The sequence below is a fragment of the Theropithecus gelada genome, chromosome 12 (genome assembly GCF_003255815.1).
Source record: "Theropithecus gelada isolate Dixy chromosome 12, Tgel_1.0, whole genome shotgun sequence".
Classification (NCBI taxonomy): Eukaryota; Metazoa; Chordata; class Mammalia; order Primates; family Cercopithecidae; genus Theropithecus; species Theropithecus gelada.
Window position 1 is genome coordinate 107879603 of NC_037680.1, and position 26221 is coordinate 107905823.

General features: G+C 44.1%; 1 protein-coding gene across 5 annotated transcripts in view; it reads left to right on the plus strand.

Moving 5' to 3' along the window:
* Positions 1 to 26221, plus strand: part of ARMC9 (armadillo repeat containing 9) — a 181235-nt gene that overhangs the window by 22658 nt on the left and 132356 nt on the right. For 4 of the 5 annotated variants that reach the window (XM_025405229.1, XM_025405233.1, XM_025405230.1 and 1 more), the window contains exons 6-9: positions 2449 to 2541; positions 6738 to 6762; positions 12951 to 13108; positions 16631 to 16729. In XM_025405229.1, coding sequence (XP_025261014.1) covers positions 2449 to 2541; positions 6738 to 6762; positions 12951 to 13108; positions 16631 to 16729 — 375 coding nt within the window. The remainder of the gene's footprint in view (positions 1 to 2448; positions 2542 to 6737; positions 6763 to 12950; positions 13109 to 16630; positions 16730 to 26221) is intronic. The other variant, XM_025405232.1, reaches the window with a different exon arrangement.

A 26221-nucleotide genomic window follows, 5' to 3' on the forward strand; every position in this document is an offset into this window, starting at 1 on the left:
TGGGACATTTTTATAGTCTCTCATTCCTTCCTCTCTTTTATTTCTTTAACATATTAAAAATTTAGGCCAGGTGTGGTGGCTCACGCCTCTAATCCTAGCACTTTGGGAGGCCAAGGTGGGCGGATCACCTGAGGTCAGGAGTTCCAGACTAGCCTGGCCAACATGGTGAAACCCCGTCTCTACTAAAAATACAAAAATTAGCCAGGCATGGTAGCTAATGCCTGTTATCCTAGCTACGCCGGAGGCTGAGGCAGGAGAATCTCTTGAACTCGGGAGGCAGAGGTTGGGGTGAGCCAAGATTGTGCCACTGCGCTCCAGCCTGGGTGACAGAGCAAGACTCCGTCTCAAAAAAAACTCCTTGGCTTCCTTGCTCTGATTTTCCTTCTAATTTTCCTCCTATCTCTGACCATCTCTTCATTTAACAAACTGAGCCACCACGCCCAGCTCGGAAATGTTCTTCTTCTCAGAGTTGAAAGCACAGAAAAAGTAAGAATGGTCAAGAAAAAATATAAGTGACTCATGTCCAGAGAGGCTTTATTTCAGTCTCATCCCTGTCATTACCAGAGCATCATAAAGCTAGTAATTACATTGAAAACACATATTTGTTGATTATACAAAATAGTAGTCAACAACAGAGCAATCTAACTGGAAGTCTGCATGTCCCAAGCATTTCGTTTTGTTTTTTGAGATGTAGCAGTCCTTTCCTGAGATTCTTCTCTGTGTGGTTGAGCATAGACTACCTTGAGTTGTAGCACTTGGGTGATTTCCCTAGGGCAGCCCTAACAAAGTACCACAGGCCAGATGCCTTGAGACAGCAGACATTCATTGTCTTACAGTTCTGGAGGCTACAAATCTGAAATCAAGGTGTTGGCCGGGCTATGCTGTCCCTGAATCCTAGGGGAGGATCCCTCCTTTCCCCTCCCAGCTTCTGGTAGCCCCAGGTGTTCTGTGACTGTGGCAGCATCATTCCAGTCTCTGTCTCCATCATCATGTGGCGGTCTTCCTTCTGTGTCTGTGTCTAAATTTTCTTCTTCTTGTAGGACACCGGTCATATTGGATTAAGGACCCACCCTACTCCGGTGTGACCTTTATCTTAACTTTAATTACATCGGCAATGACCCCATTCCCAACGACCTCATGTTCTGAGGTACCAGGGGTTAGGATTTCAGCATGTATTTTGAGGGAACACAGTTCAATCCATAATGACACACATGTTATAAACAAAGTTATCATGCAGTATAAGGGAATTACACAATTTTTTAAAAATATAAGAACTCTGTGATTGGGCATGGTGGCTCTTGCCTGTAATCCCAGCACTTTGGAAGCCTAAGGCAGGTGGATAACTTGAGGTCAGGAGTTCGAGACCAGCCTGGCCAACATGGTGAAACCCCGTCTCTACCAAAAAAAAAAATACAAAAATTAGCCAGGCTTGGTGACGCTCGCCTGTAATCCCAGCTACTCAGGAGGCTGAGGCAGGAGAGTCGCTTGAACCTTGAGCCACTGCACTCCAGCGTGGGTGACATAGCAAGACTGTCTCAAAAAAAAAAAAAAAAAAAAAAAAGAACTTTCTGCTCATCTGGCAGTATTTTTTCCAGAAATCAGATGACATACTGGCTAGAATGATTGGGTGGGGGTGGGAGGCGTGGAGGAGGTTACAGAGCTGGAGAGGCAGACAGTGGAGAAGGATGGAAAGGTCCAAGGGCCATAGGGCAGCATCCAAAAGGATGGTGGGTATGCATTTTTAGTGGCTTAGCTGCTTTTTTTGTGGAACTTCTTGGTTTGGGTAGAAGATGTTTCTGTATAAAGAGTATAAGGAAAATTGTCCTGAGACAAAGATAGTTACTTGTTATGTTTTTTTCTTATTTAAGTCATTAATTTTTTCTTCTTAATAAGCATTATTTGAGATAAATAATTTATTTTTAAAGGATAAATCATGTTAAGACTATATCATAATTCTTGACATGATGGGGTATTTGTGGCAGAAAATAGCTTCTGTCCTTTTTTCTTATCTAGATGAGGCTTGTGGAAATGAGTCCCTTTCTTGGGGAAAGTCTCAGTAACTTAGTGATAATTGTTTATGTTATGCCTCCCAGTGCTGTGCGTGCCTAGACTGTACTGAACTCTTTTTGGTATGCAGCCTAATAAGGTTCCTTGTCACGATTGTGTTTAAATCACGTGAAATATTCAAATCATGTTCAGGGTTATTTTTTCCCTGTTTATGAAAGAACTCTATTTTTTCTTCCTACTGTGGACACTTGAATCTTCTATAAATGAGTTGGTCAGATGTCCTAAACCTGTTTTTCACAGCCTCACATCACTGGCAAGACATTTTGCTTTTGGTTTCAATCACTGTGCAGGGTTTTTTGGCCTAATGACCTCAACTTGATGATACTGTTGGTACTTAGTAATCTAATGTTTGTGTTTTTGTTCCCTTGTTTTTTTCTTTAGGATTCCTGGACTCCAGAGTTAAAGTTGAAGTTGGAAAAGTTTCTAGCTTTAATATTTAAAGCCAGCAACACGCCAAAGCTTTTAACAATATATGTATCCTTTTGAAGCAAATAGAGACCACCTATGGTTTTAGAGCAGATTTTATTTAGAGTAACACACTGGCTTAGGTTGCCTCATTAAATAGGGATAATTAATAGTGTTGCTTTCATATTTACAAAATCAAAGAATCATTAGTGGTAGGGCCTATAGAGATCAACTTCTCTATCATTAGGTCCCTGAGACTTTCTTTTTGGCGAGGTCTTATTTTGATGTCATGTGGCTAGAAGCTGTCTTGGTAGAAAAGAAAGTTTGTCTTCTTGTAAAAGAACTCCTTGGGATAATTGTCCATTTGCAAAATATCACTTAACCACTTTTAAGGCCTTCAGGCCATGGCATATGGATCAGGTAACAATCTAACTTGTCATTCAAATTGGGATTTCTTTTTAAATAACTTTATTGAGGTGTAAAATCTACCCATGGTAGGTGTACAATTTAATGCTTTTTGGCAAATGTACAGAGCTGTGCAGTATCACCACAGTCCAGTTCAAACTGGGACACTTTTGAGAGTAAAATGGGGCACTAACTGGACAAAGTGCCAGGGTGACAGGTGTAAATAGAGCCCGTTTCAGGAAGAGCGGAACATGAGGTCACCCAACCCATGGAAGCCTCGTTTCCCAAAGGTTATTAGTCTCTAAAGACAAGTGTCTCCTTTTATTCGGAAGAAAAATGTAGCCAAAGTTATTTCATAACAAGAATATAATGTTTTGAGTCATAAAATTGGTGATTGTTTTGTTTTCTTTCATGAAAAATATAGTCTACTTTGCCACATAATACCTTCTGCTTCGTGTCTAACTCCAAAGCATTTGACTTTCTTGACCTAATTGAGGTTTTTTTGTCACTAGGATTCTATGCTGCTTTTCTTCTTGAGCTTCCTAAGCCTTCCCTGTTGCCCGTCTTCAGATTCCTTAGCCTGGCCTGAGCCAAACAGACTGATCTACAGCTCTCCTCTCTGCCTTTGTATCCTTAAGGCTTTTGTTTAAATTCTTCTCTTTACCTACATACCATGATGTTAGCGTATCCAATCCTTTTTCTTCCTAGAGTTTCATATACAGTGGTTTTCAATGAAGCTAGAACTTTTTCAATTTGACTTATAATTATTTGAACATGCTTTTAAAAAGTGTTTCTCGGCTTAATTTTTTTTTTTTTTTTTGATACTGCTCCTCTTGGAACAGGGCTACCCCATAGGCAGTGTGCCCAGAGTAGCTCAGCTTAATAATTATGGGTGCCAATATGTTAAGAATCTAATCAAAATTATTTACATGGTAAATCATATTAGTTGTATTAATAATATATTAGTATATTCAAAACAGTAGCTTACTGGGCCCTGTGACTCACGCCTACAATCCCAGCACTTTGGGAGGCTAAGGCGGGAGGATCACTTGAGCCCAGGAGTTTGAGCCCAGCGTGGGCAGCATGGCGAAATCCCATCTCTGCAAAAAGTACAAAAAGTTAGCTGAGCCTGGTAGCGTCCACATGACTGTGGTCCCAGCTATTTGGGGGAGACTGAAGTGGGCAAATCACCTGAGCCTGGGAAGTTGAGGCTGCATTGAGCTGTGATCGTGCCATTGAACTTCAGCCTGGGCAACATAGTGACACCCTGTCTCAAAAAAATAAGAATAAAAAAAAACATAGTACCTATTTTATAGGAAGATTATGAAGATTGAGTTAATACATATAACTTTGTATGAAACAGTCCAGTATATAGTAAGTGCTTGATAACTGTTAGCTATTGGCATTAGAGTTTTTAAGTACTTGTCACCTTTCATCCTGTTCTACATGCTTTGAAGCATATGCTGAAATATAGCAGGTCACTATAAATAACTTTCTAATATTTTCCTTGTTACATGAAAATATTTGCAGTTCAGTTCAATACATTAAGCTTCTGCTATGAGTCAAATATTGCTCTAGGATTTAGGGATATAAAGAAAAGGCCAAGGTGTAATTCTCTTAGCCAAATTGGAGCTTTGGACAATAAAATGGGAGTCTGTGAGGCAAACACAGGAGGGATGGGAATTACAGGTAGAGGAAACAGCCTGTGCAAAGGCACTGAGACAGTGCCTGGGAAACTAAAATAATTTAATATTGCTGGAGCAGAGTATTGACGTAGGCAAACTCAGAGACTAGGCAAGGCCTAGGTCATAAAGGTTTATGCAAAGTCCTATAAGGAATAAGGAGCCTTTGAAGCATTTTAAGCAGGAGAATAGTTGTGTTGCAAAAAATCACTTTTTACTTCCTGATTATAAAATCAACTGTATTACTTATACAAAATTTGGAAAGTACAGAAATGTATTTGATACAGACATACCCCCAAATTGTAATAAATGTAGGTAAATGTATGTGTGCGTATATTTCTATGTATTTTTATCAAAGGAAGAGAACATCGTCTCATATCATTAAATAGCCTTCAAAAGCAGGTTGAGTTCCCTCAGAGGTTTAAACAGAGTTACCACATGACCCAGGAATTGGAGTCCTAGCTATATACCCAAGAGAAATGAAAACATACATATGTCCACACAACAATGTGTACACAAGTGTTCATAGTAACATTATTCATAATAACCAAAAAATGCAAATAACCCAAATGTCTATCGTCTTATGAATGGATAAACAAACTGTGGTGTTATCCAAATGATGGAATATCATTTGATATTATCCAGCTGTAAAAAGGAATGAAGCACTGATTCATGCTGTAACATGAATGATCCTTGAAAGCGTTATGCTCACTGAAAGAAGCCAGTGGCAGGGACCAGGTATTATATGACTCTATTCATAACATGTCCAAAAGAGGCAAATCTGGAAAGACAGAAAGTAAATCAGTGGTTGCCAGGGGCTGGGGAGAGCAGGGAAAATGGGAGTAACTGCCAGTGAGTACAGGGTTTCTTTTGGAGGATGATGAAAATGTTCCAAAATTGATTGTAGTGATGGTTGCACAACTCTGAAAACACTGAAAACCACTGAAATGTACACTTTATTTATTTGTTTATTTATTGAGTCAGAGTTTTGCTCTTGTCCCCCAGGCTGGAGTGAAATGGCACGATCTCGGCTCACTGCAAACTCCACCTCCTGGGTTCAAGTGATTCTCCTGCCTCAGCCTCCCAAGTAACTGGGATTACAGTCACCTGCCACCACACCTGGCTAATTTTTGCATTTTTTCTTTTTTTGAGATGGAGTCTCACTCTGTAGCCCAGGCTGTAGTGCAATGGCACGATATCCACTCATTGCAAGCTTCGCCTCCCGGGTTCACGCCATTCTCCTGCCTCAGCCTCCTGAGTAGCTGGGACGACAGGCTCCTGCCACCACGCCTGGCTAATTTTTTTTTTTTTTTTTCCCAGTGCAGATGGGTTTTCACCATGTTAGCCAGGATGGTCTCAGTCTCCTGACCTTGTGATCCATCAGCCTCAGCCTCCCACAGTGTTGGGATTACAGGCGTGAGCCACTGTGCCCGGCTAATTTTTTGTATTTTTGTAGAGACGGGGTTTCACCATGTTAGCCAGGATGGTCTCAATCTCCTGACCTGGTAATCCACCCGCCTCGGCCTCCCAAAGTGCTGGGATTACAGGCGTGAGCCACCACGCCTGGCCTGAAAGGTACACTTTAAATAGGTGAATTGTACAGTATGTGAATAAAGCTGTTACCAAAAAATTGAGGAAAAGTTTAAGACAAATTAAGGGAGAAGAAACATGTTAAGTAACTGCCTTCAGTCATGCAGCCAGACATGTGGGAGCTGAGATTTGAACCCAGGCAGTCTGGCTCCAGTGTCCGTGGTCTTAGCAACACTGTGCTATGCTGTTTTCACCTCAATATCAGTTTCCTTAGGATCAAGCTTTCAACTGAAGTTAGAGTTGAAGTATGTATAAAATCAGATTTCCATTTTTAGTAGAATGGCTTGGTAGCAGTGGGGAAGGCCTTTGGAAGGGGATAGGAAGGGGATAGGAGGCTTTTGAAATAGTGCAAGACTTGAATTCAGACAGTGATAATTGAGATGAGGAGAAGAGGACTTGTTTGGGAGTGAGTCTGGTGAGTATGGAGAAGTTGCTTAGCTATTTATAGCAACAGGTGGAGCTGGCCCTCCCGGCCCGAGAACTCTGTTTCACCATGCTGAGGTGCTTTCTCACATTGCCACAGGATGTCCGATACCCCAAGTACTGTTCCCTGAATGCCTGTTTTCCTGAACTTCTTTTTCATCCCAGAAGGAGAATGGACAAAGTAACAAAGGTGAATCATCTAGATTTAAATTTGTCTAAAAACAACTTTACCAGTTCAGGTTTTAAGTAGTAAAATCGGTGCAAAGATGGAGAGAATTCATGATTTTGGCTTTAAGAGTTTAAATATTTATGAAAGGCTTTGCAGTCATATTGATCTGCAGTTCCTTGAGGCCCATTTTCAGGAGGGCCAGTATTGTTATCTTCGCCTTATATATCAGATAGCTAAGCCTTGGGGAAAGGAAGAGAATCCAATAATGTCCCAAAGGGAAGTAACTGCAACAGCAACACATTTTCCCTAGAAGGCATAGGGCGGCATGGATAAGGAGAGAATTCTTTTAATTTACTTTATGTTAATCATTTTAATATGTTTAACTTTTACCTTGAACTAGTCAACTGGGGTCTTTGAAGACATATGGAGTACCCATTCTTATCAAGCATTTTCCATTCCAAAGTAGGAATTCCAGCCTTCGGTTTGTAGCATAAAGTGTTATTTTTCCATGGTCAGTCATTTTCACCAGAACTATTCACTTTTGAGTAAGGTGAGAAAAAGTATAGTTAATATGAAGTTGGTGGCCCCAGCTGGGGCACTGTGCCTCAGTTTTGCCTTTGATACTACATTTTGAAAGCTGCTTAAATGATGATGCTGGGAAGGGCCTGTGATGGCGTGTCATCCTTCTGGTGAATGTTGATGGCATAACCCTCAGTTCCCAGCAGGTGGAGTGTGATTACAGGAGATCTTGTTCCATGCACCAGCACATTTGCCCTTTCAAAGCAGTCATGTCAGAGAGGATTTCAGAACTTTCTGCCATTGCTTTTTCCTGTTTCTTTTTAGGGAATGAAACTCTTTTAAAGAAAGGAAGCATTAATTAGTAAATTATTTAGCTCTTTGCTCACCAGGGAGTTGGCAGTTGAGCAGTGGGGTTTGTCAACCTCAGGGAGAGCTTGGGTTTGGGTTTGTCACTCAAGATGGCTTTGGCAGCATCAGCCTTTGAGAAGGCTTTGGATGCTTGGTTTCGCTCTTGGTAGCCTCAGGCATCCCCAGCTCAGCCATTCTAAGTGTGCTACTGGTTCTGCCAGCCATGCTGACCCTTCTGTCCCTCAGAGGGGACAGGCCCTGCTGATCCTTCATGGAGGAGCAGGGCTACAGATGTGGCCCTACAGTATCAACCTAGACTGCTCCAAGGGTCACAGGAGCACCCTGAGTCTTGGAGCTCCCCAAGGTTGCCCTGTCCCCAGCACAGTATGTGGAGGAAGAGTCCCAGCCTGCATCCTCAGCCCTGCAGGCCGCTCTCTCAGTTCTAACCTGGGCCCAGGCCTTGGCCAGGGTGCATCGCAGGCCAGTTTGCTCACATCCAACACAGCTAGTATCTTCAACTGGGCTGGGAATTTGGATCTCGCCCTGCAGCTCCTGGAAATGCACCTCAGCCTACTGTTCCATTACTGCCTGACAGACCATCCCGACTTGGTGGCACAAAACAACGACATTCACTTATGATGGTGGTGATGAGCCTGCATGGTCTGGGAGCTGTGGGCTCAGTGAAGCTGTTCTCCCTCAGCATGTCTCTCCTGTGCAGTCAGGTGGAGCGGGGTGGGGCCAACTCCAGGCACTCACACGCAGAGTGGTGGTCGGTGCTGGCTGTCACCTGGGGTCTCAGCAGGGGCCCTTGACGAGAACACCTCTGTGGCCTTTCCTTGTGGCCTGGGCTTCCTCCAGGCATGTTGCCTGGGTTCCAAGGATGAATGTCCCCAGAGAGAGCCAGGAGGAAGCTGTATCACTTTTTCTAACCCAGCCTCTGAAGGAAGTCAGTCATTTCTACTGCATTCTGTTTCATGCAAGTGAATTACTTAGGGCCCCTCACCTTCAGAGAAAGATTACATTCCTCTTCTTGATGGGAAGGAGGTTGTGTCAAAGACTGCAGGCATTTTAAAACCGCCACCACACTCTGCATCCCTGGACCCTAGAGAACTGCCTTAGTTGTTAATTGAATCTGCCAGGTCGGTGTTCTGAACTAGCCTTTGGACTCCCAGGCGGGGGCGGGGGGGCGGGAAGGTGGTGAGAGACTCTCCCTGGTTCCTGAGTTTCTGCCGCTCGTGTGCCGCTAGCATACACTGCATTTTTGAGCGTAGCTTTTTTTCTGGGAGCATTATGTCCATCTGATAAGTGGCCCAGTTTTGCAGATCAAATAAACATGGGAAGGGGAATGCAAATAAAAGAGCTGTGTTTCTCTACAGGTTTTTAATGTTGGAATTTCAGTAAGGAGACCAGTTTTTAAGCCTTCTTTAGGGTTGATTTTAACTGAGTTTTCTGGAAGCCAAGCAGAATGGCTGTGGATTTGAGTCTCACAAGCAAAGTGCGTCTGTGGCGGAGTGAACTCTGTAATGCGGTGTTGCTATGGAGATTGGAGATTCGTATTTGGGGCCCAGGCATGAGAGTCATTTGTCACCCCCTTGTCTCTTCATCCTGCAGCTAAGGCTGCAGTAACCAAAGGCACAGACATGCCCCCAGTTTAATTTAATTCTAGACTCAGGCATTGTTTTAAATGAAGTGGTTACGTGATATCATTGTTCTGTGTATCTTGATAGGAAGTTTTCATACCTGAAGTGAGATTGCCATAAGCTTTTAAAGAAGGAAAGAAAGGTACTTGCAGCAGAAACTTGTCTCAAAAGGAATTACGTTTGAAATGTTGTATGGAATAAAAACAGGTTGACTATATAGTAACATCGGATTATTATTTTTACCTAGTCACTTAAAAAGGATACAGAAATAGTATCTTTTGGCATTTCTAGCATGAATTGATTCAACCCTTTCAGAAAATGAGCAGTTGATCATTTTTCTGGAGTTTGGAGCCCTAAACAGTATTTTAAAAAATAATGACTCATATTCATAAGTTATATTGTAATTTTCTTCATCCAATATCTGTGGATTAGCAAAGTAGCAAAGAGATAATTTTTATCTGAATAAAAACAGGAAAGAGTATATCATTATAAAGACAGAGGGGTTAATTTTAGCTTTTCACAGTGGGTGAGAAAAACAATTCAATATTTAAAAGTTGATCATTTTGTCTTGAGCAGCCAATTAAAATCTCATTTACCCTTAAAAAAAAAATGCAGTGCCCTAAGTGAAGTAGAAAGGTTAAAAAAGAAAGTCTCAGTGACAGGGGAGATATTTACATCACTGTTATGTCAGTAGTTTGGGATATGAAGAGTCTCAGTAAATTTCACTGGCATGACTAACATGGTTTTATTAAAATAACATGAAGGTTATAATAAGACATCTCCATTAAAAGTTGAGGTCTTGCCACTAGGCGTGGTGGCTCATGCCCGTAATCCCAGCACTGTGGGAGGCTGAGGTGGGAGGATAGCTTGAGGCCAGGAGTTTGTGACCAGCCTGGCCAACATGGTGAGACCCTATTGCTACAAAAACTAAAAAAAAATTAATGAAGTGCGGCGATGCCCATCTGAAGTCCCAGCTACTCAGGAGGCTGAGATGGGAGAATGGTTTGAGCCCAGGAGTTGCAGCGAGCTATGATATGATTGCACCAAAGTCTGGCATGGTGACAAAGCCAGACTCCATCTCAAAAAAAAAAAAAAGAGAGGAAGTTGAGGTCTTGCATGGCAAGGCATCTTGGCTTAGCTGTTCTTGTCTCATAAAACTTTTGACAGGGAAAATAGAAAGTCCTGTTTAATGCTCTGAAATAAAGCTGATGTGTTTGAGCTGTCACCCAAGTAGCTTATAGTCATGGACAGGTCTTGTTTGTAGCTAGTTAAAGTATCTGCGAGGTGATGTCTCTGGGTAGCAGACTGTCCTCCTAAAGAGTATACAGTTGTCCCTCAGTTTCTATAGGGATTGCTTCCAGGACCCCCACAGATAACCGAAGTCCACAGATGCTCAAGTCCTTTATATAAAATGGCATAGTATTTGCATACAACCTACACACGTCCTCCCATATACCTTAAATCATCTCTGGATTACCTATACCTAATGCAGTGTAAATGCTGTGTATATTGTTGTTATACCGTTTTGTTTATGACATGAAAATGATATGAAAAAAAAGTCTGTATGTGTTCAGTACAGGTGCTTTTTTCCCCGAATATTTTTGACCTGAGGTGGTTGAATCCACAGATGCAGTACCCATGGATATGGAGTGCTGACTGTATTTGAAAATGGTCACAAACATTTCAGCCCTATTACCTGCTTCTCTGTTTCCAGTAGGCTGCAGGCAGTTCAGCCTTTTATCCCTGAGATGTGCCACACTTTGAAATTGTCGTAAATTCTGATTCTCGGTTCCCAAGGCAAAAGTTCCACAGATAATCTCTCTATGTTTAGTAAATTGCAGAATGAACTTCTGGGGGAAAGGGTTCCTTTGTGCAGTCCAGAGGGACTGCTTTGGGGACATTCACATTGGTGGTTTGGGAGATCATTGAGCCTAGCTAATGGGTTTTGGTACTCGATCCATCATGTACCACTTGGTCTGTGTTGAGAAAGTTTGCATAGATGTTCTCCAATACTTACTACTGCAATATGGGATTATGAATACTATTCTGTAGAATTTTCATCTTTGGAAATTTTAGCTTATCTAATTTTGAACTATGCATATATATGAAAAACTTTATTTGTATTTATTTACTTCTTTGAGACAGCTCTGTTGCCCAGGGTGGAGTGCAGTGGTGTGATCTTGGCTCACTGCAACCTCTGCCTCCTGGGTTCATGCCATTCTAGTGCCTCAGCCACCCGAGTAGCTGGGATTACAGGGGCGTGCCACCATGCCCAGCTAATTTTTGTACTTTTAGTAGAAACGGGGTTTCACCATGTTGGCCAGGCTGGTCTCGAACTCCTGGATTCAAGCAATTCACCCGCCTCGGCTTCCCAAAGTGCTGGGATTATAGGTATGAAGCCGCCATGCCCCATCTGAAACAATTTTTTTTTTTTTTTTTTTTGAGATGAAGTCTGGCTTGGTCGCCCAGCCTGGAGTGCAGTGGCATGATCTTGGCTCACTGCAACCTCCTCCTCCCGGGTTCAAGCAATTGTCCTGCCTCAGCCTCCCGAGTAGCTGGGATTAAGAGAGTGCACCACCATGCCTGCTAATTTTTGTATGTTTGGTAGAGACGGGTTTCCCCATGTTGGCCAGGCTTGTGGTTTGGGGCAGTGCTACCTCCTTTCGTCTAAAATGTCCTTCAAGAAAGAGGGCAGGTGGTATGGGCAAAGAAGTGCTAACACCGATGGGGATTTGCCTGTTTCTGCCGAGACCAGGGCGGCTTGGCTTCAGTGTCTTTAGGGCTGCCCACGGGGGGCTTCCAAGCTGACAATCCTAGAGCCTTCCAAGCTACCTGCTCTAAGGCCTGGTGGGAGTGGTTTTATGCTTTACCAAACTGGCAGAATGATGGAATCTCTTCTGCATTCTTATTTTTCCTAGCACGAGTCAAGTAGTCCAAAATTTTATTTAAAATAAAGAAGTGTCCTGCAGATATGAATTGTCCCCCAGACGACTTTATAATACAAAAACAAAGAAAAAGACACAGGTTTGATTTAGGCATTTTGTGAGCTCAGTATAGAATAAAACATTTCTTTTCTTTTTTTTTGAGACAAAGTCTCGCTCTGTTGCCCAGTTGCCCAGGCTGGAGGGCAGTGGCAGGATCTTGGCTCACTGTAACTGCTGTCTCCCAAGTTCAAGTGATTCTCATGCCTCAGCCTCCTAAGTAGTTGGGATTATAGGCGAGCACCACCATGCCTGGCAAATTTTTGTATTTTTTTAGTAGAGATGGGGATTCACCATGTTGCCCAGGCTGGTTTCCAACTCCTGGCCTCAAGGAATCTGCCCACCTTGGCCTCCCAAAGTGTTGGGATTACAGGCGTGAGCCACCACCAGCCCTAGAAATGTTTATTTTCTTAGACATAGAAGAACTAAAAGAAATTGCATGAGGTTCAGTCAAGGGAATAGATTTTCTTAGGAAACCCAGTGAGGATTGAGTTGAACTTCCTGAAAAGGAAATTTTAAGTCAGTTGGTTACAGCACTATGTAAATAAATGTGGCATAAAATAGAAGTAAGTGTGAAACACAAATGGTGTCAAGTTTATTGTTACAACAAAACATTCTGACAGTAAGTATGATAGTTCTTTGAGAAGAATACAATTATTTTTCATATTGTAGATTTGTATTGATGTTGTTTGTTTTATTTTAATATAAACTGTCTTCCTAGAAATGTTGCAGCAGCTCCACCAGCAGCTGGTTGAAGCTGAACGTAGGTCAATGACATACCTCAAACGGTACAATAAGATCCAGGCCGACTACCACAATCTTATTGGAGTCACAGCGGAACTGGTGGATTCTCTAGAGGCCACAGTCAGCGGCAAGATGGTAAGGAAGAGCCCCAATTGTGTGTATGTCTGTTTGGCAATGAAGAAGGCTTATGGGCATGGACTATGTTGATATGTCAGATGGAGTCTGCCTCTCTCCATTCCAAGCCATTGGCACCTGCCACTCTGTTTCCAAAAGCCAACATGCATGAAGGAGATAAGGCCGATATTTTTTACTGTTTTTATCAAGCTTCTTGCAGTGTTTTATCCATTTTTCTTAACATACTGTCTGCTATATCTTTATTTCTCTACCTTATTCTTTTTTTTCTTTTTCTTTTTTTTTTTTTTTTTTTGAGACGGAGTTTTGCTCTTGTTGCCCAGGTTGGAGTGCAGTGGTGTGATCTCAGCTCACTGCAACCTCCACCTCCCAGATTCAAGTGATTCTCCTGCCTCAGCCTCCCGAGTAACTGGGATTACAGGCATGCGCCACCACACCCAGCTAATTTTATATTTTTAGTAGAGACGGGGTTTCTCCATGTTAGTCAGGCTGGTCTCGAACTCCTGACCTCAGGTAATCTGCCAGCGTTGGCCTCCCAAAGTGCTGGTATTACAGGTGTGAGCCACTGCGTCTGGCCCTTTTTTGAGAAAATATTTTTCAAAAAATTGAGACATGGTCTTGCTTTGTTGCCCAGGCTGATTTTGAACACGTGGGCTCAAGTGATCCTCCCACCTTGGCCTCCCAAAGTGCTGGGATTACAGGTGTGAGCCATCGCACCCAGCGTCTACCTTATTAATATTAGCAAAGGATAAGTCTGGCGACAGAAAAATATGTGCTGGCAAAAAAATGAGGGGGACATGTCCTGCTGTCACATAGGAAAGCCACTGATTTTCTAATATTGGTTTCATATCCAGCTTTCTAAATCCCATTAATCTTGAGTTTTTTTAATTGATTCTTCTGTATTCTAGATTGACAGTCATGTTATCAAATAGTATTTGTGTTTTGCTTTTAAAATTTATCTTGACTTTTCTTAGTACATTGGCTATGGCCTGTGGGATATTATTGAATAATGTCATCATGCGCATCTTTATCTCATTCCTGTCTTTTTATAAAGTACAATAAAATCTATTTGTGGACATACAGATATTTAAAAAATTGAAGTAACTGTAGATTCACACTGCAGTTATAAAAAATAATTCAGGCCAGGCACAGTGGCTCACACTTATAATCCCAGCACTTTGGAAGGCTGAAGTGGGAGGATCACTTGAGGCCAGAAGTTTGAGACCACTCTGGTCAACATGGTGAGACCTCTGTCACTAAAAATATACAATTAAAAATAAAATTAGCCAGGCATGGTGTCTCACACCTGTAATCTCAGCACTTTGGGAGGCCAAGGCGGGCAGATCATCTGAGATCAGGAGTTCAAGACCAGAGCCCTGGCCAACATGGCGAAACACCATCTCTACTAAAAATACAAAAATTTGCTAGGTGTAGTGGAGCACATCTGTAATCCCAGCTACTCAGGAGGCTGAGGCAGGAGGATCTCTTGAACCCGGCTGGCAGAGGTTGCAGTGAGCCAAGATTGCACTACAGCCTGGGCGACAGAGTGGAACTATGTCTCAAATAAATAAATTTAATTTAATTTAAAAAAAGATGGGTCAGAGGAGGAAAGCTGGACTCTTTACTAACCTTTTTAATGTAAGATAACCGCGTTCTCATAGTAAAAGATTGAAACAATTCAGAGAAGCGTATAGTAAGGAACAAAAGCTCCTTCACCACAATGTTGTAGATTCATTTCCTTATTGATGTTCAAGACTGACATTGTCTTGTATATTATTTTAGAACAGTTCTCTGCATATGTGTGTGTGTGTGTGTGTGTACACACACATGTACAGCATTTGTACACTTAGTTGGGATCATATGATTCATTACTCTTCTGAAACTTGCTATTTCTCTTTCAATACATCTTGGAGATCTTTCCACATGACCAGATCCACCTCATTCTTTTTAATTCTTTTATACAATTCCATTATAAGGGTGAATCATTATCAGATCTCTGGTGATGAACATTTGGATTTTTTGTTTTTTTGTTTGCTATAACAAAAAATGTTGCAGTGGACATCCTTGTGTGTATACTGTACATCTTGATAAAAAAAATTTTTTTTTTTTGAGACGGAGTCTCACTCTGTCGCCCAGTCTGGAGTGCAGTGGCACGATCTCCGCTCACTGCAAGCTCCGCCTCCCGGGTTCACACCATTCTCCTGTCTCAGCCTCCCGAGTAACTGGGACTACAGGCACCCGCAACCGTGCCTGGCTAATTTTTTGTATTTTCAGTAGAGACGGGGTTTCACTATGGTCTCAATCTCCTGATCTCGTGATCTGCCCGTCTCGGCCTCCCAAAGTGCTGGGATTACAGGCATGAGCCACCGCGCCCGGCTAGACAGAGCCTTTTATGTAGCTGAAGCAGACCAGAAGTTTCTAGCAGATAGGCAGGAGGCCCAGGAGGAGAGTAAAGGGCCCAGCCCTTTCCAGCTCCGCAGGGGTGGAGTAGCCCTGCTTCCCATGCAGGCCAGGGGGATGGCCTTCCTCCCATGCAAGGGTATGAGCAAGGGGTGGGAAAGCAGCCGCTTCTACTGCCATGTGGAAGTTTCCCCTGGTGGAATCACGAAGATGCGGAAGAGGAGGCTGTTTTCCAATTATCATGCCTAAAAAAAAGTGTGGAAGTCGTTATCTGCAGGGATTGGTTTGTAGGGGAAGGGTGGGATTCAGGAGAGGTTGTGGTACTTGTACGTTGAAATGAGCATACATTATTTTTCTAAAAAGAAAATAGATGAAAAAAATTCCAAGGTGACCACTTTCGATGTTGTAGGTCAATCCTGAATTCTCGTAGCTGGTGAGAGAGGCACAAGAGATGCTAAAGGAGAATGCAGGATCCAGCAGCATTGATGGCAACAGCAGCTTGGCCGCACATGGTCAAGCACTGGATAGTTGATTAAAAGTGTTTCCATCACTCATTCAACAAGCACTGGCTGAGCCACCTGTCATGTGCCAGGGATATCTGTGACCTCATTTAGCTGCTCACTGCGACTGTTACAATAACGGTGTGGAAAGCGAGAGGCAGAGCTGTTGGTCTTCTCGAGTCCGGGACTTGAGCCCTGATCTTCAGATATGAAGCTTGGCTCTCTTTCCCCCACATTATGGTTGTCCAGTGACTTTGTTATTTATTTGTAATTTACCAAAATGGTTTAGGATCTGTTTATTCTATATGACAGTGGAGATAGCTGAAGTGGAGTTAGATAATTTGCGTCTGATGTCTCATGAGCACACCTGCAGTGTGTTAGCACCTTGTTCTGTCAGGGCCAGTGCTTTCTGTCCTCCCAAGAGCTCTGATGTTAAAGCAAATGATTATTTTTCTAGCTTATATATCTCATCATCGTGCCTTACAGTATTTTTCTAGCTTATATATCTCATCATCGTGCCTTACAGAAAGCTGTTGAGAGACCACTCTAATAATTGCCAGCGTGCCTCAGGTGTCCTTCGGTGAATTTCATGCCGTCACCAGATGTCTTTGTGTCCTCCTTGCAGATCACCCCTGAGTACCTCCAGAGCGTCTGTGTCCGCCTGTTCAGTAACCAGATGCGGCAGAGCCTGGCGCACAGTGTGGACTTCACGAGGCCTGGGACGGTGAGGCTCTGCTCTCCCTCAGGGCAGGGTGCCTGTGGTCTATCCCCCCCAATTTAAAAAGAATGTAACTTTAAAAATAGCATGAGAAAATAACATGCCAAAGACTGCATTTAAGCTGCCTTTGGAAGTCTAGAAACTTCTAGAAGGAAAATAAATCTGTTTTAGAAGAAGGTACAGCTGAAAGCTGGCCTCCTAGGGAGAGTGAGGAGAGAGGCATGTTCTGCTACCAGTTGCAGCCACTCAGTGGGGGCTCCCAGAGTTGGGGATCAGTAGGAATGGATGGAAACTTTATTCTCCTTTTTTAAAAGTACTGCCGTGGTGGAAGTTGTGTGGTCTAAAGCAAGGGCACTTTTTTCCCCCTAACTTTTTACTTGGAATAATTACAAAATTACAAAAGTAGCACAAAGGACACTGGTATACCCTTTACCCAGATTCACCAACTGTTAGCATTGGCCCCTTCCTTTGTTGTGTCTCTACACATACGTGAATATGCACACATAGGCACACAATCTGTTTTCTGAACTATTTGAAGATAAACTCTTTACTCCTAAATACTTCAGTGTGTATTTCTTAAGGTTAGGAATATTCTCTCATGTAACTATGCAGTTACCAACTTCAGTACATTTAACATTGATACAGCCTTCTTATCTGTTGTCCATTTTCCAATTTTGGTAGTTGAGTCAACAATGTCCTTCATTGCATTTCCCGTCCTCTGGTCATCTAGGGTCAATTGTCACATTGAGTTGGCACAGCTCCTAGCCTCTTCTAATCTCAAACATTTCCTCAGCCTTTCTTTGAGTTACATAACATTAACATATTAGAAGAGTATAATTTTCCCCCTTTAAAAAAAATAGAACATTTCACTGGGTGCGGTGGCTCACGCCTGTAATTCCAGCACTTTGGGAGGCCAAGGGGGTGTGGATCACTTGAGGTCAGTAGTTCAAGACCAGCCTGGCCAACATGGTGAAGTCCCATCTCTACTAAAAATACAAAAATTAGCTGAGCGTTGTGGCGGGTGCCTGTAGTCCCAGCTACTCGGGAGGCTGAGGCAGGAGAATCGCTTGAACCTGGGAGGCAGAGGTTGCAGTGAGCCGAGATTGTGCCATTGCACTCTAGCATGGGGGACAAGAATGAGGCTTCATCTCAAAAGAAAGAAAGAAAAAAATAGAACATTTTTCCTTTTGTGTTTGATGTGTCCTTGTAATTAGAGTCAAGTTCCCTGAATCACCTAGGCCAAATGTGACCTCAGTGATCGTGTGTCCTCCTTAGGCTAGCACACCTGGAGGCCCATGGTTTTGAGGCAGGCATTCTTAACCAGGGGAGACACCAGTGTCTCTCAAACTCTTCAAAGTACAGGAACCCACGGGCCAGGAGCTCACACCCACCTGCTGCCGCATTCGCAGGCTGGGTGAGTGAAGCCCTATGAAGTCAGCTGTATAGATTTTTTTTTGAGACGGAGTCTGGCTGTATAGATTTGGAATGAGGCTCCTGTGTGATCCTGAGGCACCCCTGTGGGTCAGAGCCACAGCTTTTAAATAAGGGTTTGCACGTTAATATAATACTAGAGTCTTAATAAACAGAAGCCTTTTTTTTAGTATTTTAAAGAAAATTTATACCCTACCTAATTCTCAAGTAGATTTGAAGAAGTTTATTATAATATGAGAAAACATAAATATGAGAAATGAGAATGTAGAAAATAAAAATAAGTAAAGAAATTGTGGTTAAGGGAAAATAAGGGTGGGAAAAATGAAAGTAAGCAAGGGCTAACACTGGTACAAAAAATGCGTGCTGCAAGTTGTTCCTCCGGAAAGGTGGGCTGCAGATTAGGCTCTGAGCTTTCTAGCAGTCTGTGCAAAGAGGGAAACATGAGCAGTTATATGATTCCCAGTGCTTATAAAGCACGAGAGGGCAGTTACATAACTTTTATTATGTAACATTTCCTGTATCCAAAACAACATATGTGCTGCATATGCAGGCTAGGAACCATGACAATAAAACAAACACCCACAAGTCCGCCACATGTGGCCCGAAATAGACCATTTCAGTGCTGCTAAAGTTTTCTACCCTTCAGACTTCTTCCAAGTAGGTGTATTACTATATAATTTAAAAACAAGTTTAAATGCTTTTTTTTTTTTTTTTTTAAACTGGATGGTCAGACAACTGCTTCACACAGTTATTCCTGGTGCTAAGACCCCGGGATAGTCTCTTGAGTCAGCAGTTTCTATGGATCTTCATAGAAAGCACGTAGTCATGTGCTGAAGAGCAGGCGGCCTTGACCACTTCCTCCCAGCCTAACAGAAATATCTCAGAATGGCTGGCTCTGTCAGCTGTTCCACACACGTGGACAGACAGATGGTAGAAGCGGAGTCTTTGGGACATGGCCGCAGTGATTTTAGCATGCTAAAATCTTAGAGAATCAGCCATTTTTAAAAGGTCAGTAAAGTCACCATTGGATATGCAAGTCTTAGAAAAGTAACTTCCTCATGAGCCCTCCAGAAGAAGGACTTTAAGCCACATCCCCGAGAATATGGCTGACCCTCTGTCCACTGTCCAGTTAACATTCGGACAGTTAGGACGCAGAGTGCGTTTACCGAAAATGGTGGCTTTCTCATAGCAATTAGCACGGCAGGATCTGTGTCTACTAGGAGCACTCCTTTCTTGCTCCTTCCCATTTATTTGTTAATTCATCAAATATTTAGTGTTTTCTAGGTTCAGTTTATAAAATCCGATTATATCTTTTTTTTTTTTTTTTTTTGAGACGGAGTCTCACAATGTCACCCAGGCTGGAGTACAGTGGCACAATCTCGGCTCCCTGCAAGCTCCGCCTTCCGGGTTCACATCATTCTTCTGCCTCAGCCTCCCAAGTAGCTGGGACTACAGGTGTCTGCCACCATGCCTGGCTAATTTTTTTGTATTTTTAGTAGAGACGGGGTTTCACCCGGTGGTCTCGATCTCCTGACCTCGTGATCTGCCCGTCTCAGCCTCCCAAAGTGCTGGAATTACAGGCGTGAGCCACCACGCCCAGCCATTGTATCTTATATATACAAGCCATCCTTATATTCCCATCTTCTATAGAAGAAGTGATGTATCCAGTTTATTTAAAACTGATGTTGGTCGGACACAGTGGTGCACACCTGTAATCCCAACACTGGGAGTCCAAGGCAGGCAGATTGCTTGAGCCCAGAAGTTCGAGGCCAGTCTGGGTAATATGGTGAAAACCCATCTCTACAAAAAATACAAAAATTAGACTAGACGTGGTAACTCACGCCTATAATCCCAGCACTTTGGGAGGCCGAGGCAGGCGGATCACAAGGTCAGGAGATTGAGACCATCCTGGCTAACACAGTGAAACCCCGTCTCTACTAAAAATACAAAAAAATTAGCCAGGCGTAGTGGCGGGCGCCTGTAGTCCCAGCTACTTGGGAGGCTGAGGCAGGAGAATGGTGTGAACCTGGGAGGCGGAGCTTGCAGTGAGCTGAGATCATTCCACTGCACTCCAGCCTGGGCGACAGAGCAAGACTCTGTCTCAAAAAAAGAAAAAAATGAGCTGGGCTTGGTGGTGTATGGCTGTAACCCCAGCTACTCAGGAGGCTGAGGTGGGAGGATCACTTGAGCCCAGGAGTGGAGGCTGCAGCAAGAGGAGATCGCACCACTGCACTCCAGCCTGGGTGACAGAGTGAGAACCTGTCTTAAAAGAAAGAAAAAACTGATGACATGTTATTAAGCACGGTTTAAAAGGGAGCAGGAGTACGACATAACTGGTTATCCCGCAAGAAGTTATCAATGCCGTCTGTCAGGAGACAGTCCCACCACCCCTGACTGTTACATTAGCAGCAAAATACAGACTCTGTGTAACCACTGGAAACCAGGGAAGGGAGGATGAGTTATGTTTAGCTTAGTGATACCATTCTCCTTCTACTGAATCATTGACTTAGGAACACACAATAAAAGCTGCAAAAATTCTAGCCGATTTCTCTAACAAAATGATGAAAAGCGGATGGCGGGGTCATTGTCAAAATATAACAGAATATTGTTGTTGACTATGCATGCATATATAAAGTTGATTTATGATATCTGTCTCGAGTTCAGATTTACAATGTATGAAGAAGGAAATTAAGAAACAGTTTAGATGCAACGTCCAGTGACTGGACTGATAGGATTTAGTATTTGGAAGGAGAAGATTGCTTGCTTTTTTAATAAGTTTTTAAGGGGATAAATTCTACTCTAGGGCCCAACAGAAGACCATCAATTTCTTTTTTTTTTTTTTTTTTTTTGAGACGGAGTCTCGCTTTGTCGCCCAGGCTGGAGTGCAATGGCGCGATCTCGGCTCACTGCAAGCTCCGCCTCCCGGGTTCACGCCATTCTCCCGCCTCAGCCTCCGAGTAGCTGGGACTACAGGCGCCCGCCACCACGCCCGGCTAGTTTTTTGTATTTTTAGTAGAGACGGGGTTTCACCATGTTAGCCAGGATGGTCTCGATCTCCTGACCTCGTGATCCACCCGCCTCGGCCTCCCAAAGTGCTGGGATTACAGGCTTGAGCCACCGCGCCCGGCCAAGACCATCAATTTCAAGATAAATACGTGGCACAGATCAGCCTCCTTCGCGGAGAGGTCTCAGGTCAGCTGGCCGTCAGGTGCTCTGTTGAGCTTGAGTGTTACTGCTAATTACATACTGTAAAGGAGCTTGGCTGGGCCCTGCCACAAAGCCGTTGGTGTCTATAAAGTTTGGTACACTTGATACTGGTTTTTATATCTGGCAGTTAACAAGAATCTGGGCTTCTACCAACTTACTTGCTGTTCAAAATTCAAAAGGGCCCTTAAATAGAGCCCCTCTTTCCCCCTGAGTTCTGAACTGATTGAAATATAGGACAAAAGAGGAAAGGAAAATGGAGCTGAAAATATCACTGTTGGTGCTGACAAAGCTTATATTGGAGAATGTGGATCTTATTTCTTTTTTGAGACAGGGTCTCGCTCTGTTATCCAGGCTAGAGTGCATTGGCACGATCAGGGGTCACTGCTGCCTTGACCTCCTGGGCTCAAGTGATCCTCCCACCTCAGCTTCCTGAGTACCTGGGACTATAGGCCTGCACCATCATGTCCAGCTAATTTTTATTTTTTATTTTTGTAGAGATGAGGTCTCACTATGTTGCCCAGGCTGGTCTCAAACTCCTGGGCTCAAGCAGTCCTCCCACTTTGACCTCCCAAAATGATGGGATGGGATCACACCCAAAATGATGGGTGTGAGCCACCACACTTGGCTGAGAATGTGGATTTTGTTTGTAGGCAGGTGGGGTCCTACTCTTGTGCCTGGGAATTACAGAAGCGTTCTTGCACAGTCCTGGACAGCTCTGGCCAAGCCTAGCCTGCTGCCATTGCTGTGGCTGCCATGAGGGCGGCACAGAGGAGCGGAGTTGACACGTCTTCTCTGGTGGGCTCTGCCCGGAGCAGAAGAGGACAGGCAGGGCAGTGATGCCAGCTCTGCCCCTGCCTCGCAAGTCCTGGTAGTCACCCCTCTCTGGAGAGGAAGGCTCCCACCGACAGAGCACCTCACAGTAGAAACACCACAAGAGGAAAGAAGTGTGGTTCTGCCCTCACCTAGTTCACACCCAGTAGCTGTGTTCAGAAAGCTGCCCATGTTATCGAAGCTGGCACAGGTATCTAGGCACTCCCAGAGGGTTTGTAATGACGGGATTCATTTCTTTGAGGCAAGAGCTGTCCCAGGTGGCCTTTTGAGTTTGACTCCATGTATTGCTGTTCCAACCCATTTGTCTTACTGTAGTCCTTACCTTATCAGAGCCTGTGGCTTGCTGGGATAGGAGAGAAATCAGATTTTATATTATCATCAACTTAGTGATAAGAAGTAAGGAAGAAACTTATCCCTCAGGGCACAAGAGGCTGAGTTTCTTGTTTTCTAAGATTACGCAAGTCTCACAGGTGTGTTTGTTTGCAGGAAACGCAGTGCTAGGCTGTTCCTGGATGACATTCTGCTGTCGGGGTTTCTGTCGTGGTTTTGCCCGTGGCAGAGCAGCTCCCTGGCTGTGATGTATTGAAAGTCAGCCCTGGGCACGAGGGGTTAGCGTTAAGGTTAGGGCTAGCGTTACACAAATGTGTTAGCTAGAAAGTATACCGTTTTATCTGTAAATGGAACAAAACCCATCTCCTCCCTTCGCTCAGCGCATCCTGCCCTCCCTTGGGAAGCTGTTGCCTGTGTTTCATGTGCATCCTTCTAGAGCCTTTAAGTATATATCATTAATTTTTACTTATGTGTATATTTTCTTTATCTTTTAGAGTTCTAATTTGAGAACAGCATTCCTCCATCAGACATTTAGGTGGCTTTTCTGTTTTCTGCTGTTTCTAGTGGTGTAGTACACATTTTTCCTGCCAGGAGCAGTTGAAAGTGCCTTGGTTGGTCTTTCTCTTCTTCACCCCCTCTTCCCCCTGGGCAAACGTGAATGCAGAGACGCTGGAGAAAAGGTGTGCCACGAAGGGGGGCCGTCCACCCCACACCAAGCCTCTGCCCTAAGGGCAGGGCAGGAGTGGGTAGAAGGGAGGCTGACCAGGAGCCAGAGTCTGGTGCCAACTCTTAAGGTAGAAATTTGAGCTCCTGCCCCCTGAGTGAGTCCCACATCCCACCTAGTGGCACCTCTGGGTTTGTGGATTCCTTGGATGGGGAGGTTTCCATTTAAATGCATCCTTATTTAGAAAGATGGCCCATTTGAGAATTAATGCTCTTTTTCTTCAATGACTCCAGATAAGGCCCCATTGGAAATAAAAGTTGAAACACTTTATTTATTTGGCTTTTATTTTAGGCTCAGCAGGTACATGTGCAGGTTTGTGCATGAGCAAATTACATGAGCAAATTACATGTCGCTGGGATTTGGGGTACAGATGATCTCATCACCCAGGTAGTGAGCATAATCCTGAGAGTTAGTTTTCAAACCTTGCCCCTCCCACCCTCCCCCTGCCAGTAGTTCCCAGTTATCTGTTATTCTGATCTTTATGTCCTTGAGTGCTCAGTGTTTAACTTCCACTTAGAAGTGACAGCTGTGGTATTTGGTTTTCTTTTCCCATGTTAATTCGCTTAGGATGATGGCCTCCAGCTACATCCATGTTGCTACAAAGGCCATGCTTTTGTTCTTTTTTATGGTTTCATAGTATTCCATTGTATATATGTACCACATTGTCCTTATCCAGTTCATGCTGATGGGCACCTGGGTTGATTCCATGGCTTTGCTATTGTGAATAGTGCTGCCATGAACATATGAGTACATATGTCTTTTTCGTAGAACGATTTATTTTCCTTTGGGTATAGAATTGCTGGGTCAAATGGTAGTTCTGTTTGAAGTTCTGGAGAAACCTCCAAACCGCTTTTCACAGGGGCTAAACTAATTTACATTCCCACCAACACATACAAGGTTTTTTTTGTTTTTGAGACAAGGTCTTGCTTTGTCGCCCAGGCTCACTGCAGCTTCGACCTCCTGGGCTCAGGTGCTTCTCCTGCCTTAAGTCTCCCAAGCAGCTGGGACTACAGACACACGCCACCGCACTCGGCTAATTAAAAAAAATTTTTTTTTGTAGAGACAGGGTCTCACTTTGTTGCCCAGGCTGGTCTTGAACTACTGGCCTCAAACAATCCTCCCACCTCGGCCTCCCAAGGTGCTGGAATTATAAGCGTGAGCCAACATGCCCAGCCTTGTGATTTTAATTTGCATTAAAATGGTTTTGATTTTGTGATAGATGCTATAGCATTAAATGTAAAAAGGCCCAGGACATGTGGGTCTTGTAAGGCACCTGCTTCCACTTCAGCCATCTTTGTCAGCAGCTTCCTGTTATGTGGCTTATGGCTCTGGCCTGAAGCTCAGCATCTTCAGCCCTTGCCTTATCCCCAGTGTGATTTTCTTACATCTTGGCAAATGCCTATGCTTTCCCCACATTGCCGCCATGTGTCCAGGCCATCTTCCTTGGTGCAACGCCCTTGTATTGAGGAGTCTCCCAACCAGCACCCCGACCCTGCTATACCCTGTATACCAATGCCTGTTGCATACCCAGACCAACCTGGTGATGAGAGGGTTTAACAACTTTGTAGTTTGGGTGCGGTGGCTCAAGCCTGTAATCCCAACAGTTTGGGAGGCTGAGGCAGGCAGATTACTTGAGGTCAGGCATTTGAGACCAGCCTGGCCAGCATCATGAAACCCCATCTCTACTGAAAATACAAAAATTAGCTGAGCGTGGTGGCACACGTCCGTAATCCCAGCTACTTAGGAGGCTGAGGCACGAGAATCACTTGAACTTGGGAGAAAGAGGTTGCGGTGAGCCGAGGTTGCAGTGAGCTGAGATCACGCCACTGCACTCCAGCCTGGGCAACAGAGCAAGGCTCTGTCTCAAAAAAGAAAACACCTTTGTATTAATAACTCAGCCAGTGGGTAGAGCTGTGACCGGCCATCAGCGGAGACCTTTCCGGAGCTCCAAACCCAGACTTCCTGGCCTCCCCATGAATGACAGGTTCACCAGATTTGTGTCCAAATCGGGCTCAGCTTTTCCTCCACACAGGTGGTCTCCCCTCCTGAATTTCCTATCTCAGTGAAAGACACTCCAGGGAACACCTGGGAAGCCTCTGAGGTTTTTCTATGTCCTTTGCCTGGTTATGGGATCGGAAAGAGCTTCCTCCCCTCCTGCCCACCTTGCTGTTGTTTTTGTGTTTGTTCAGGCTCTCCACAGTTCTCGCCTGGCTTAATGTCACATTTCCTAATTGGTCTTAAAGCTCTTACCTTGCTGGTCATTTGTCACATGGGACCTGAAGTGGCCTTTCTGGTTGTGTCTTGTTTATTTGTACCCTTCAGGTTCCAGGAAGGACTCAGGTGTCTTACAGGCGTCCGATCATATTACCCTCTTGCTCAACACCGTCATCTCTTTAGGGTGAAGTGGTTTTCATCTCGTGCAAGCGTCCCTTGTTAAAAAGCTGGCAAGGCCAGACGCAGTGGCTCACACCTGTAATCCAAGCACTTTGGGAGGCTGAGGCAGGCGGATCACAAGGTCAGGAGTTCAAGACCAGCCTGACCAATATGGTGAAACCCCGTCTCTACTAAAAATACGAAAATTAGCCAGGCATGGTGGTGTGCACCTGTAATCCTGGCTACTCAGGAGGCTGAGGCAGAAGAAGCACTTGAACCTGGGAGGCAGAGGTTGCAGTGAGCCAAGATCATGCCACTGTACTCCAGCCTGGGCAACAGAATGAGACTCCGTCTCAAAAAAAAAAAACCAAAAAGAGTGGGCCATAGCAGCATCTTCCCCATCTGATGGGGATGTGCCTCTGGCTTGGGCCTCCATCGCCTCTCCAGTCCCCTGACTGACGTATTGCCTCAAGGGTTCCATTGTGGGCATTTGAACCTCTGTTGAGGTCAAGGGGCCCTACCTTCCTTACCCACGTGACCCTGCACAGCCTGCCCAGCCACAGTGCTCTGTGTTAGTCCATGTGAGTAGGGAGAGAAGAAGG